Source organism: Botryllus schlosseri, chromosome 6 (genome assembly GCF_051294905.1).
Source record: "Botryllus schlosseri isolate E-star chromosome 6, Bs_hap1, whole genome shotgun sequence".
Lineage (NCBI taxonomy): Eukaryota > Metazoa > Chordata > Ascidiacea > Stolidobranchia > Styelidae > Botryllus > Botryllus schlosseri.
In genome coordinates, this window is record NC_137241.1 from 27,594,447 (window position 1) to 27,608,501 (window position 14,055).

Below are 14,055 nucleotides of genomic sequence, written 5' to 3' on the forward strand. Positions count from 1 at the left end.
GTTGTAGAGATGCATGAGCCTAAATCCGAATCTCGACTCTGCATGAAACGTAGACAATTGCATGACAATGCTAGGTTGGTCATCTTGCATGAATAGGTTATGCATGCATCCAGAAATTTAGCCAATGCCCCACGAATCACTGCATTGTCAATCAGTTGCGAATCCACCTGATCGGTAAACACACAGCTTGATGTACACTTGCCTTTAGCTGTGTCATGACACCTAAACCCATACGCAAAGCTTCTACGGTGTTTTCCTCTGTAATATCTAAACAAAGCTGCTTCAACACGCCAATCAGATCAGATCAAATGAAATGCTTTAAAGCTGCACTCGCTGCCGATATAGTCATATATATGGACGAGTGAATCAGAAAGACAGATTTCATGTAAAAATTACCGACTTCATCATAGTAATGATTGCATTCTATCTAGTTTGAAATCCATTAACATAGTGACATGTAAGTATTTCAATCACCAAGACATGGAATAGTATTGATATTGATGTCACCAGCTTTTATGAACTTAGGTTATCTAATCAGGCACATTAAATGCAACATCTTCTCCCAGTGATGAGATAAATGACCTGATTCCTGTTTTGTTGTGATATAGACGTTAGGTGGTCATTTAAAATTGACGAATCATGAACTTTGCTACCTTTACTGGTCATTCTTATTCTCAATTGCAATGCGTTACTGTTGATTTAAGCAACAACTAGCTCTTTGCTTTGATGACTTGTAGCTGTAGATCAATTGTTTATTGAAATCACAGAGCCACGCGATGGGAATATCCTGTATTGCTGCAAAATTCATAATCACCCTCACCAGAAAATATAGGAGATGTCATAATTGCAAATAAACAATACAGCGTTTGTGCACGGTGTGCTACGCGGCAGCATTAAACATCCGACGTTGAACTAAAAAATGTGGCAGGTAACATCAAACTTCGCTTTTGATGGAAGCTAATAATTTTGCTGCATCTTTTACCGCTTAAAATACTGGCTGGCAATACTTGAAAATGCAACCAGATCAGCAATAATTCAAACCGTAAAATTGTTCAATTTTAAGGTGTTGATGAAAATTTCGTTAATTGCTCTGGCGTATTCAAAATGGAAATTTGGTCAACTGTAATGTTTCGCGTAGGATATCTTGCAAAATAAATCATTCTGAAACATATCGGCATGGCGGTTCAAGGCAGTTGAAATGCAGAGTAGACAGTGCCTTTGTGAAGCATCTGTGTTTTGAGCGATGTACGTCTGTGGGTGGAGTGTTGAATTACACATAATATCAGTGAAGACAAATTGATATTTCGTGGATTAGTGACTGAAAGTGATCACCATTCAAAATTGTCTATGACTGTGCATATTCTGCAGTTACTATTCAAACTGGACTGATATGGCTTTGCCTTACATTTCAGAAAGTCATGATTTAAAAATCTAATGAACATACACAATAATATTCTTTAATGACATGTATATACACAATCCTGATCTTTTGGTCACACAGCATAATGTAAGTTGTGTTCATTCATTTGACACTACTTATTTGCTGTCTAATTTAAGACAAAGACACTCTGAATTGTAAAACATTTGTGTTTTGCATGCCTAGGGCAGTAAAGTCGTGAAGAATTCAGCTGATATACCAATGCAGTGATTCACTTGTTTGATTACGTATTCTCAATACTGAACTGTAGCTGTGTACTGCTTAAATATGTTTCTTATGAAAATTGTGCCATCTGAATAACCAGTTGTCAAGTGGTATATTCAACTTTTTCATTATATTATGAATTTGGAATTGATAGTGAACCCAACCTTTTCCTCAGTTATGAAACATGGATTAAGCAGTGTGACAAACTGCTCTCTCACACGTAATATCTCCAGAAATGATCGGCTGATAAAAGATCAGATAGTCCACTTTCACTAGATGGGTGGCATGTGATATTAGATTCGTAACAAATCATCCAATATTTTGACATATTAATTCGAAATCTACTTTGCACATTGAAATACACAAATCATAATTACTACCAGCACATTTTGTGTGGTAAAATTATTCCTGGTATTGTGGTATATATTTATAGATGATTGCACAATACAATACTTCATTAAAATTCTTGCACATGTTTAAAGAAACGATATCACGATAACCCCGATAAGTTTCAGTTCCACTGGCGACAGGGTGGTTGTTTTACATTGTGGCATTATACAAAGAAACTACAAGCTAAGAGATTATAAAGTTCTAGTCATTTATTTCTGAATCATTCGCTTTTAACACTAAGATCAATTCACCTATGACAAGAAGCCTGTAAATTGCGCCTGTCAGACCCACAAATAGTGATTGGATTCAAAATTGCTAGTCGCCGCAGTCAAAATTTTACTCAACTGGCTGACTAAGGTCTGACTGTATGTATGACTTGGTATGGCAAGCCCAATATCGATATTCGTATTGGATAACTCAGGATCTCCAGACGCACCAAAGAAACCGTCAGTTATCATTGAACCAGCTCGACGCGTCGTTCAAGTCGGCGGAAAAGCTCATTTCAGATGCAAAGCAGACGGTTCTAAACCCATCAGGATCGAATGGAGACCTTGTAAGATGATCAATTTACTGTATCGTGTTAATACATGCGTCCGAAATCGATTTTCTGTTAGCAAATGGAGAAGTTCTTCCCACAAATTCACAAATTATCGACGGCGATCTCTACCTGCCCTACGTCTCCGCGTCTGATTCGGCTGTGTTTTACTGTCGGGCGTACAATGCCCAGGGCTTTGCGGAAGCAACGGCTGTCCTTGACGTAACAGGTAAGCGTTAAAAGTATTTTGCCCTGGCCGCTCTAGTTTTGTGCTGTATTTTACACTGTAAATCTTTCCCTCTAAAGGTATTCTTTGCTGTCCTTCAGCTGATCTGTGTTAATTTTAGCAGTCTTGCCAATTATTCACCGAATATATATATATATGAAAAAAATATGGTTGAATCAATTATGATAAAATAGACACGTTGTTGTCAGGAGTTTCGACATAACAGTGGGATCGAAGCCGAGTCACCCAGGCCAGAAGCATCTCACTAGCAGATGCGCACTTAATAAATAAATAAATTCACTGACGAAGGATGAATTTACGAAAATACAACAAATACAACATCATGGACAATAATTACAAATAATTGAAAGAAGATGTAAGGTCATTTGGCCAAGACAAATACAATTTTGTGATAGTTGAAGAGAAGAATCAAAACACAGTTCTCTAAAATATGAATCATTAAATACTTGGCATCACTTCGTGTAATCTACTGACGGTATTTGAAAAGTGGATGAAGGTTTGAGCCTGAGCGGGAGACATACAAGATAGATAGGCGTATCGGTAGACATATAAATCACAACAGTACAACGTAGAATAAGTTATGGATCGCAAGCGGATGGCTTTCAAACAGTTAATCAGCGGCGTTGGTTTAGATGTAACGTCAGAAGAAACGGTAACTAAAATCACGTTCATTTGTTCTGTGAAATGGCCTAATTCACAATATTGACATGATTTACTTCACAGAGCTCAATGGTCATGATTTCGTTTTTAGCTGTAGGGACATCGCCTGTTGTTACCGTGATATCTCCTACCACCATTCATTCCGAGGAAGGCGGACATATTCAGATGGAATGCGTAGCCACCGGATACCCGGAACCAACATTCTCATGGCGTAGAGTTGGCGGTAGCAATTTGCCTTCCAACGTAATCATATTTGACGGCTAGCTCCTTTCCTAACTACGAAGCTAAAATTGATTATTTCCCCAGGCAAGGACCAACAGCGGTGTCTTGGTTCTCGATAATGTGCTGGGAAACAATAGCGATACATACGTGTGTGTCGCCAGTAATGCGTTCGGAGAAGATACCGGCGCGATATTTGTTAACATCACAGTACAAGGTAGGCGGTTATGCTTGTTTTGAGCATGGAATATCACAAAATCTTGATAGAGTAGTTTCCGATGCTTTGACTTGTATCAGGGACTGTTAAATTTCTACCATGGGATGGAACAAGAGCCCGGCCAATTATTATCATCTGTTAACCGATATTATTGAGCTGATATTGCACTTTGAAAGAAATATCAGCCATTAGGTGGTAAAATGATATCGGCAATATTCTTGATGTCACTACATGGTAGTATGAAGAGAGCTATAATCTCCGACTGTTAGACTGGGAATGTTGATGTCTTTCTTTTAGCGTGCAAGTGTCCAAATGCAGCCTTTCTGGTTTATTGCATGTCTAGCAATGGCTGAAAAGCTGTTCAAACAAATGGTGTGAACTTCTGGAAATGCCTCTTAAGCTAGATCCCACATCTTTTGAATACTGGATAAGTATATCGGGGATATCAGTGAAACTGCAAATTATCGATATCGGTTGGCCTCTAGAGTGAACCTATTGAAGTTTTATGACATAACGAACAAGCTTTTTTCCATTCACTCTTGCGAACATCGATTCTTGAGAATTTTTACAAAAGGACCTATTTTTGTTTATTAGGAAAGGTTCAGAAACCAGTGTGCACGACCGACCCTGAATTTATGACGGTGTACCTTGGTGCTGATACCTCTGTGACATGCATACCTCAAGGCGACCCTCTGCCGACGGTTACGTGGGTTCGATCCAACGGAAGGCCACTACCGTCTAATGCCAGGGTAAAAATATTCCTTGTTATATGTATCCTAAGATTACAGTAAGTTAGGCTACTACTCTTCAGGATTGTAACCAAGTCAGAAGGCTCCGAGTCACGAGTGAATCTCACTTTTATAGTTTTGACTCCAGTCAAGTCAGCGAGCAGATGGTCGAGTCCGAGTCATGGTATTATGACTCGAGTATGAGTCCGAGTCATTTTTTTTTCGTTTTGCCCTTCGATTTGAGACCTCATCATTTTTAGAGCACAGCGCCCCTTTAAAGTCTTGCTAAACCCACTTTTTATAACTCTGTTTGGTGATATCGAATGGTTCGCATTTATAATATACTAATTTTCTCACTTTTAGCAGTTTCTGGTCGCATTTTCAAGTACCGCTACCAATAGATAAAATGCCAATGGTGTGGTTACTTTACTATTCTTCGAAATAACAATGAAATGTCGGTCTTGGCCGTCTGAGTCTCGAGTCATGTGGCTTGGTTCGAATCATGCGCAATGACTCGAGTTCAAGTCGGGTCATGACTCGAGTCATTACAACCCTGCTACTTTTTCTACACTAGCAATATATCCAGCATTTTATAAATCATCCCAAACGAGTCTAATCAAACCACGTCAACATATCATAGGTGTTCAAAATAGTCAGCATTGCCACTCACTTAGAAATAGAACTAATAACGGAGGGGGGGAGGCAAATTCCAAGATGTGTCATCTCGAAGATGCACAATAACTAATGACACTACCAATAGAGTCAGTAGCGCAATTAGGCGAAGAATTGGAATTGCTTCGAATCCTAATTGAGCACTCCGAAAACGCAGAAATACTTCATTACTGACCACCTCTTCAACATATTGACTACCTTCTATAAATTGAGGTATATTAGAAATCGTATCACTCACGCTCTCATGGGCCGCATTAGCCTGTGACTTGACCACGATCTGATATATCAACCTCTTCTTCCATCATGTGTCACCTCTTTTTGTCGCTTGTCCTTTTGTGTTATCTTCTATTACTTTTCATTCTGGGTACATGCCTCTTCTTTACACATCGCCTAAAACCAGTGGCTCCCAACCTTCTGCAACTCATCGCCCCCATATCAAGCTCGATCAAATTTTTGCCATTTAAATCTGATCGCTGGTGATTTTACCAAAACTTCGGGTTGTCAACTTTCGCGTCGTATACAGAAGAAACCGCCTTCACTAGCATATTTTAGCCGTGTTAATTAAATATATCCCACGGAACGTTCTAACATTTTTGCCCCTCGCCCCATTTTGTCGCAATCTTCTGGTGTATTGATCTGATGAAATTGGTAATAAGTAACTAAACTGAACACAGTTCTGTTTAAAATAATTCAATTATCTATTTCTTTAAGATCGACGATGACAAATTGGTCATCAAAGGCGTGACCGCGGACAATGCTGGTAAATACGTATGCGTCGCCACCAACCCTGGCGGCACCACAAGAAGCGAAATGACTCTGCGAGTCGAAAACAAAAGTCTTCCGATGGTAATTTCTCGACCGCGCATTCCTGATTGTGAGGTTCTAAATCAAAATCGCTCCGCAGGTAACAATTATTCCACGAACGCGGCAAATGGTCGAAGTCGGGTCGTCTGCCACTTTCCAATGCAAGCCTACCGAGGGATTGCCCGTGGAAGTGACTTGGAGCAGAACGGGACAGAGATTGTTTACCAGTACGCTGATTTAATCTTTTGAATAATATATTCATAATGAAATAAACCCGAATATTTTTGGCTGATACTCGTCAGGAGTAATCGTCAGCAGCTAGTGGAGAATGTTCAGACCAATTCTCTTCTAGTTGCTGACGATTACCCCTGACGAGTGTCAGCCGAAAATATTTGGGTGTATTTCGATATGAGTATATTACTCAATTGTATATTGAAGTTCTGTACCTCCGATAGTCTCGTCATTGAATCTTCAGTTGAAAAAATCCAAATTTTCAAAGCGACTCGAGTCAAGTCGGGTTGTCTCAAACTGTCAGATTTTCAATCAATTTAGATTCATCGTATAGTTTTAGTCTCGTTTGATTAAATTAGTTATCATATTTGTGTGCGTAGAAGAATTTTCATAACAAATTCCGTTGAAACTGAAGAAATGTCCAGTTTTAGTTCTTATATTCCTTACTAAATATATTCAGCATTATTACCAATATATGAGATGACACTGCTGATGGAACTAACCTTTTCGAAAACAAACGGAAATGAAATCCAATAAATCAAGGATTAGTACTGATCAAGTCATTCAGAATGGACTCGTGAATAAACTCTCAAATGAACTCAAACCGTGAAAATTATCTTCAACGCGGAATCGCATACGATCTTATCACTCAGTACAATAGACACTTGTGACGTTTCAGGCAGAACGAGTCTTGAAGCTGACGGAATTATCAGATTCACAAATCTCACCACGGAAGAAAGCGGCACCTACATATGCCTTGCCAGTAACGTTGTGGGATTCCGAGAGTTCCCGACGCTTCTCACAGTGACAAGTACGTTTTTCCATTTTTATGGAGTTCTCATGTTGGATATGTGTACTTGGAATGCCTACTATTATTTATAGTAGCATACTGACCAACCTCAATCCCCTCTGTGTGTATCTTTTCTGGTGATTTTGACGTTTGATTTTGCATATCTCCGCAGAAAAACCCAAAATCACGATCCAGCCTGGAACTGACGTCAGCCTCGACAGTGGTGGATCAGTCACGCTGCGTTGTCATGCGGAGGGTATGCCTGTGCCGAATGTAGCTTGGCAAGAAGTGAATTTATTCGGTCAGTATTTGCGATATTTTTCAGTAGGTTTTATTGATGCGGAACTTCGACATTGCGGAAAACAGCCTACTTGCTTCGTCAAATTATTTCGCTCGAATTTTAACGTCTACTGCATGAAATCGTCACGTTTTTTGCAAAAACGATGTGTAACAAATTTGGCTCAATTCGAACCCATTGAAGTGAAGTTGTTAGATTGGAAAATTTCGGATTTGAACAAATATAGTATTTAAGGTGGGAGGGGGAAATAACTTCCGTGTGTTGGAATTGAACCAAATTTCTTACACATCGATTTTTTAGACAACGAAACAACATCATGGGGTGAACAGAAAAATATGAAATTTTTTTATTTTCTAAAACATAGGCCTATCCAAAATTTTTTACTTTATGCTTGGAATTGAGTCAAATTTATTGTGTAACGTTTTTTAGGCGACCCTTTCGATTTTATCTAATAGCAAGTAAAATTAGAATAAAGGTATTTTTGAGTAACCCTGTGGCACACACACACACACACACACACACACAGAGACGATATTTATGTCACCAATATCACAAAGATTTTTGTATCGATAAAGCTTTACAACAATTATTAATTATGTTTATACATGCTTAGATGGAACAAGGACTATCACTCATTATAAACGGCAGTCTGTTTCAATCACTGTTCACGCAAACCAAATCGGAAGCTCCGCCCAATATATCTGCGTAGCCCGCAGCGCGGGGGGCGCTATGCAACAGAAAGTCTCCGTATCAGGTAACCTTTTATCCCGCTCATAACGTCAAATGGAACTGATTTTTGATATGTGATTTTTATCAGTCGGCAGCAAGAGAATCGTGCCTCCTAGAGTAAACGTTGAGGACACCGCAATATCAGCCCCACTCGGGAGCAGAGTTGAATTGAGATGTGACGCGACTGGGTATCCGACTCCGCGAATGCAATGGTCGAAATATCAAGGCGATCTGCCGTCAGGTATGTGATAGCGACAAGATAGCCTAATGGTGGAGTGTCCGGCTTCTTGATCGGTAGGTCCTATGTTCAAACCCATCCCTGGTCATACCAAAGACCTGATCAGTAAAACTGGTCTCCATGGCTTCCCCGCTTGGCGCTCACCATTTCCAGGATACCATGGAGGGGTGGTGCAAGACTTAGAATGCTTGTAATCTGTACCTTCCTTGTCCAGCGGCATATGCACATCATGTACTCATGGTACGAATACTCACGGATCGTGTGTGCCTATATCATGAGTCCGTGTCTATGTCGCAAAAATATTGAGGACAAAAATATGAAACAGCCTATCCTAATATTTTTGCAAATTACTATTCGATTTATGAGCAATAGCAAAATTTGCTTCTCTAAAAACATTAGTACCGCTATAACGTCAAATTTTGGTCTTCAATATTGCTACTTGCAGCATATAATTGAGTAACACATTCATATTGAAATGAACCCAAATATTTTTGACTGACACTTGTCAGGGGTAACGTCTGACGATTACCCCTGATGAGTGTCAGCTGAAGATCTTCGGGTTTATTTCAATATGAATATATTATTTAATTGCCACTTGTTCTGTAACTATCCAGTATGCTGACATAGCCCAGTTTGGTGGCCACTGTTCTTACTTCTAAAAGCTTGTGCTAACCAGAAAAGTTAAAAGTTTCCCATTCCCCGATACCCAATTCAGTACATTTCATGAACTTTTGTTACTATATCGTAAAAGGTAGCACACAAGAAAACGGAATATTGACTATTCCTAATGCGATAACCAGTGTCGGCGGCGTCTACATTTGCGAAGCCGAAAATACGGCCGGTCGTGACAACGCGCGATCCACGCTCGAAGTTACAGGTTTGACGCTTTTTATGCGCGCGTCTTGCGGCAACGATTTTAAACGCGCGAAATTTCAGTGCCGCCGAAGGTTACCATTGATCCGGCTGGCGGGATTCTGGAAATTGTTGCCGGAGATTCAAAAGTGATTACTTGCACTGCTCGCGAAGGATCGGGCCCGATATCTTATAGTTTCCGCAAGGTTTGTTTTACGACAGCGTTCGTAGATCTATTGACGAAGTAACTCGACAATTGTTATTAAGCATTATTCTCGGATTATACACGAGTTCCTTCTGTTCCTCGATTATTCGAATTTTCTTAGCTGTGGTATCATATTTGGCGTGTTCATTTCAATATGAATATACTACTCAATTGTATATTGAAGCTGTGTACCTCAAAGAAGCTCTTCAATTCTCTACTAGTTGATGACGATTACCCCTGACGAGTGTCAGCCTAAAATATTCGGGTTCATTTCAATATGAATATAATGCTCAATTGTGTATTGAGTTCTGTACCTCCAAGAAGCTCTTCAACACGAATATATCATTCCATTGTATAGTGTATATTTCTCAATTATAAGATTAAGTATCATTCTTTTTGGGGAATCGGGAAGGTGGGTCCATCAAACAAAATATTCTCATCTTGTTGAAGGTTGGTGGAGACATGCCTAGCAACGTTCAACAGTCTGGAAATCGACTTGTCGTGAGGAATTTCGCACCCGAGACGGACGGCGGGGCTTACCTTTGCACTGCGTCAAACGGCGCCGGAACTGCCAACGCGGAGATTATTTTAATACCTATCGGTATTGACAGTACATTCTAGATCCAGACCAATATCGAATTTTGAGTCGATACGATAAAACTGATAATTAGCACCTTCACCGATATCCCCGGTATATTGATCCGATATTCAAAAGATATTGCATCTAGCTTAACGCGCATTCCCAAACTTCAGATCATTTATTTGAACAGCTTTACAGCTATTTCTAAGCTTGTACATGAAATGAACTAGATAGACTGCATCTGAACGCCCGTAATCCACACTTGGGCTGCTAGAAAATTTTCAGCCTTTGCAAATTGGATTAGAATTTAAACAGAAGTTTTTTTCCATATTAGATAATTGTAGCTACACAATTACACAGAAATACAGAAATATATTAATATTCTCAGTCTAGAGGTGGCAGGTTATATTTCTCGGACTCCATACTGCCATGCTGTGACGTCATGAAAATTACCGATAGATTTTCAACACTAATGGCCTGTACCGATGTTTATTGCAAAGTGTGATATGAACACGACATAAGCAAAATGATATTAATCAGTCTGACTGTAGTATAGTGGTTCTCAACCGGGGATCGGTGAAGCATTTTCGGGGGGTCCGCAAAGCCTCTAAATTTTCAAAATGATTGAAAACCTAATTTGCAAGTTTTTTAAACAATAGGGAAATCACGGCGTAGTTTAGCTTCATAACTGCTGAAAGTTCAGAAGTCACATCAACAGAATGACCCTCTGGGATGAAATATCCCAGCTGTTTAGAGATGTTTTGTTGGGGTTTGTGGCAAAAAGAAAAAGTGGGAGTAGTGTAATCTTTGCCGAACATTTTGGATTTGCAGTCGTCAGTCTCAGCAAATTAGTGAACAGTCGTTTGAGATAAAAATTCCAGAAGTCCTTCATCTAATATGTGCAAATATACTGACTGAAATCTCGCCACGGAATCACCAGTGATTTTTTTTTCTGCGTTTGTCACTAGCCTACAGTTGATATTTGCACAAGACAGATGACGATTGCATGATAATTGACCTAAATTTGAATTAAAGTCGTAGGGGTCTGTAACGGTCCAAAAGGGGACCGCAAGGATAAAAAGGTTGAGAATCGCTGGTCTATTACCATCATCCGAATATGTAATGCAGACTATTTTAAGCGGGATCATTTTCAGAATTGCCGTCCGCCATAGTATCGTCGACCGAGGTGTTAGCGAACCCTGGGGAGGTTATCGAAGTGGGCTGCATAGCTACTGGAAACGGGGTTGAAACGTGGAGCAGAGTGGGGGCTGAATTAGATGCGCCCAGGGTGAGACGATTTCGAATTTCATATTCTTATCCGACGCTGTCGTTTGAGACTATTCTCGGCATAAAGCTAGCAAGCAGGGCTGGTCGCAATGACTCGAGTACTCAAATCCAGGATTGTAAAGACTCGAGTCACGATTTTTTGGTGACTCGACTTGAGTCATTTTTTTCAAAAGTGCAAAATGACTCGAGACTAGGACGGCCAAAAAAGACATTTCATTGTAACTTCGAAGTATAGTAAAGGTAATTCGTCTCTCAGTTCTGATACTTGGAAAATAGGGCCAGAAACGGTAGAAACTGAGTAAAATTTGTATATTATGAATGCGAGCCATTCTATGTTACTCGAGCTAGCAGGGTTGAAAAAGGTGGATTGAACCAAATTGAACTGAAAACTGAATAGTGTATACAATGACTCGGACTCGACCCTCTACTAGGACTTGACTCGGTGGTGAACTGAAAATGACTCGACTTGACTCGAGTCAAAACTATAAGAGTGTGATTGACTCGTGACTCGGAACCTTGTGACTTGGTTACAACCCTGCTCGAATCTGAATCTAGTATTCTAATGACTCGAGTCAAGTCGAGTTAACGACAAATTGCTTTGCAACCCTGGAAAATCCATCTGCTTCTACACGATTACCAGTGCTGACTACTTTGAGCATATCTGATCCAGGGTTGTAACCAAGTCGCAAGGTTCCGAGTCACAAGTCAATCTCACTTTAAAAGTTTTGACTCGAGTCAAGTCGAGTCATTTTTTGTTCGTTTTTCCGTTCAACCCATTTTTTTCAACTCTGCTGCTCGGGTGATATAGAATGGCTCGCATTCCTAATATACCAATTTTCCACAGCCTTAACAATTTCTGGCCCTATTTCCCAAGTATCAGGACTGATAGATGAAATACCAATAATGCGGTGACTTTACTTTTCTTCGGAGTCGCAATGAAATGTCTGTCTTGGTCGTCCTAGTCTCGAGTCGTGCATAATGACTCGAGTACATATGCATTTGAAAAGTCATACCGTATTTGTAACTTGTTACGTTCTCTCTCAGGTATCGTATTCCCACGGGGTGTTGCGGATTGAGAACAGTCAAGTCTCGGACGCTGGCGAATACAGATGCACCGCCACCAACACAGCCGGGTCTTCGCAAACGTCCGTGTTTATCCTTGTCCAAGGTTGCTGTCGACATTGTCTAATCTGCATTTGAAATACTAATGATTCATTCATGTTTGCCAGTGACTGCTTTACCAAAGGTTTCGATCTCGGAAAAAGTTGATTTTGAAATGAGAGAAGGGCAGCCTCTCGAAATTGGATGCACTGCTGCGGGGGACCCCTCTCCAATCGTAACCATGACCAAGGTATGCTCTTATAGCAGAGTTGTAATGACTCGAGTCATGACTCGACTCGAGTCACGATTTTATGATACCTCGACTCGACTCGAGTCAATCTGTGTATTGACTCGACTTGGACTCGAGTCATTGCGCATGACTCGAACCAAGTCATCTGACTCGAGACTCAGACAGCCAAGACCGACATTTCATTGTAATTTCGAAGAATAGTAAAGTAACCACAATATTGCGATTTCGTCTATTGGTACTGATACTTGAAAATGCGACCAGAAACTGCTAAAAATGAGGAAAATTAGTATACTATGAATGCGAGCCATTCGATATCACCAAACAAAATTATAGAAAGTGGATTTAGCAAGACTTAAACTGGAAACTGGTCAGTCAACACAATGACTTGGACTCGACTCGAGTCATAATACCATGACTCGGACTCGACCCTCTGTTCGTTGACTTGTACTCGGACTTGACTCGGTGGTGAATTGAGAATGACTCGACTTGACTCGAGTCAAAACTATAAAAGTGAGATTGACTTGTGACTCGTAACCCTGTGACTTGGTTACAACCCTGTCGTATAGATTGAATTGTAACAGGCAACAACTGTTAATTTCTGGCATTGGCGAACACCAGGGTTGTAATGACTCGAATGGAGTCAGACTTGGGTCGCAATTTTCTGGTGACTCGAGTCAATTTGTGTATTGACTCGACTTGTACTCGGGTCATCGCGCATGACTGAACCAAATCATATGACTTGAGACTGGGTCTACCAAGGTAGGCATTTCATTGTAATTTCGAAGAATAGTAAAGTCATCGCACTATTGTTATTTCGTCAATCAGTACTGGTACTTGAAAAAGCTACCAGAAACTGATAAAAGTGACGAAAATTAGTATAACATAAATTTGAACTATTCGATATCACCAGACAGAGTTATAAAAAGTGGGTTTAACAAGACTTTAACCGGGAACTAAGCAGTCAACACAATGACTCGGACTCGAGTCATATTACCATGACTCGGACTCGACCCTCTGCTCGCAGACTTTGACTCGGACTTGACTCGGTGTTGAATTGAAAATGACCCGACTTGACTCGAGTCAAAACGATAAAAGTGAGATTGACTTGTGAGTCGGAGCCTTGTGACGTGGTGACAGCCCTGGTTGACAGTGTCTCACTTGACGCTCAAATGTGTTCAGGACGGTGAAGAAATCTTGGACCTAACTAATGGAAAATATGTGACCGACTCTGTAGTCCAAACAGATTCTGGCACATACGAATGCGTCGCGCGTAACGCAGCCGGTGAAGCGCGTGATAACGTCACAGTTACAGTGAAACGTGAGTATCAATTTTTTTGAATAGTATATTCAAGTATTGCGCTGTTACTATGACGGACCCTT

General features: G+C 40.3%; 1 protein-coding gene across 1 annotated transcript in view; it reads left to right on the plus strand.

Annotated features, from left to right (window-relative positions):
* Nucleotides 1-14,055, plus strand: part of LOC145441951 (basement membrane-specific heparan sulfate proteoglycan core protein-like) — an 82,889-nt gene that overhangs the window by 55,066 nt on the left and 13,768 nt on the right. The window contains exons 36-53 of the mRNA XM_080319904.1: nucleotides 2,454-2,585; nucleotides 2,647-2,796; nucleotides 3,566-3,717; nucleotides 3,781-3,910; nucleotides 4,505-4,659; nucleotides 6,022-6,156; nucleotides 6,215-6,341; nucleotides 7,025-7,156; nucleotides 7,308-7,436; nucleotides 8,047-8,187; nucleotides 8,251-8,403; nucleotides 9,152-9,277; nucleotides 9,337-9,458; nucleotides 9,908-10,058; nucleotides 11,192-11,325; nucleotides 12,369-12,492; nucleotides 12,554-12,675; nucleotides 13,855-13,993. Of these exons, the coding sequence (XP_080176030.1) occupies nucleotides 2,454-2,585; nucleotides 2,647-2,796; nucleotides 3,566-3,717; nucleotides 3,781-3,910; nucleotides 4,505-4,659; nucleotides 6,022-6,156; nucleotides 6,215-6,341; nucleotides 7,025-7,156; nucleotides 7,308-7,436; nucleotides 8,047-8,187; nucleotides 8,251-8,403; nucleotides 9,152-9,277; nucleotides 9,337-9,458; nucleotides 9,908-10,058; nucleotides 11,192-11,325; nucleotides 12,369-12,492; nucleotides 12,554-12,675; nucleotides 13,855-13,993 (2,454 nt within the window). The remainder of the gene's footprint in view (nucleotides 1-2,453; nucleotides 2,586-2,646; nucleotides 2,797-3,565; nucleotides 3,718-3,780; nucleotides 3,911-4,504; nucleotides 4,660-6,021; nucleotides 6,157-6,214; nucleotides 6,342-7,024; nucleotides 7,157-7,307; nucleotides 7,437-8,046; nucleotides 8,188-8,250; nucleotides 8,404-9,151; nucleotides 9,278-9,336; nucleotides 9,459-9,907; nucleotides 10,059-11,191; nucleotides 11,326-12,368; nucleotides 12,493-12,553; nucleotides 12,676-13,854; nucleotides 13,994-14,055) is intronic.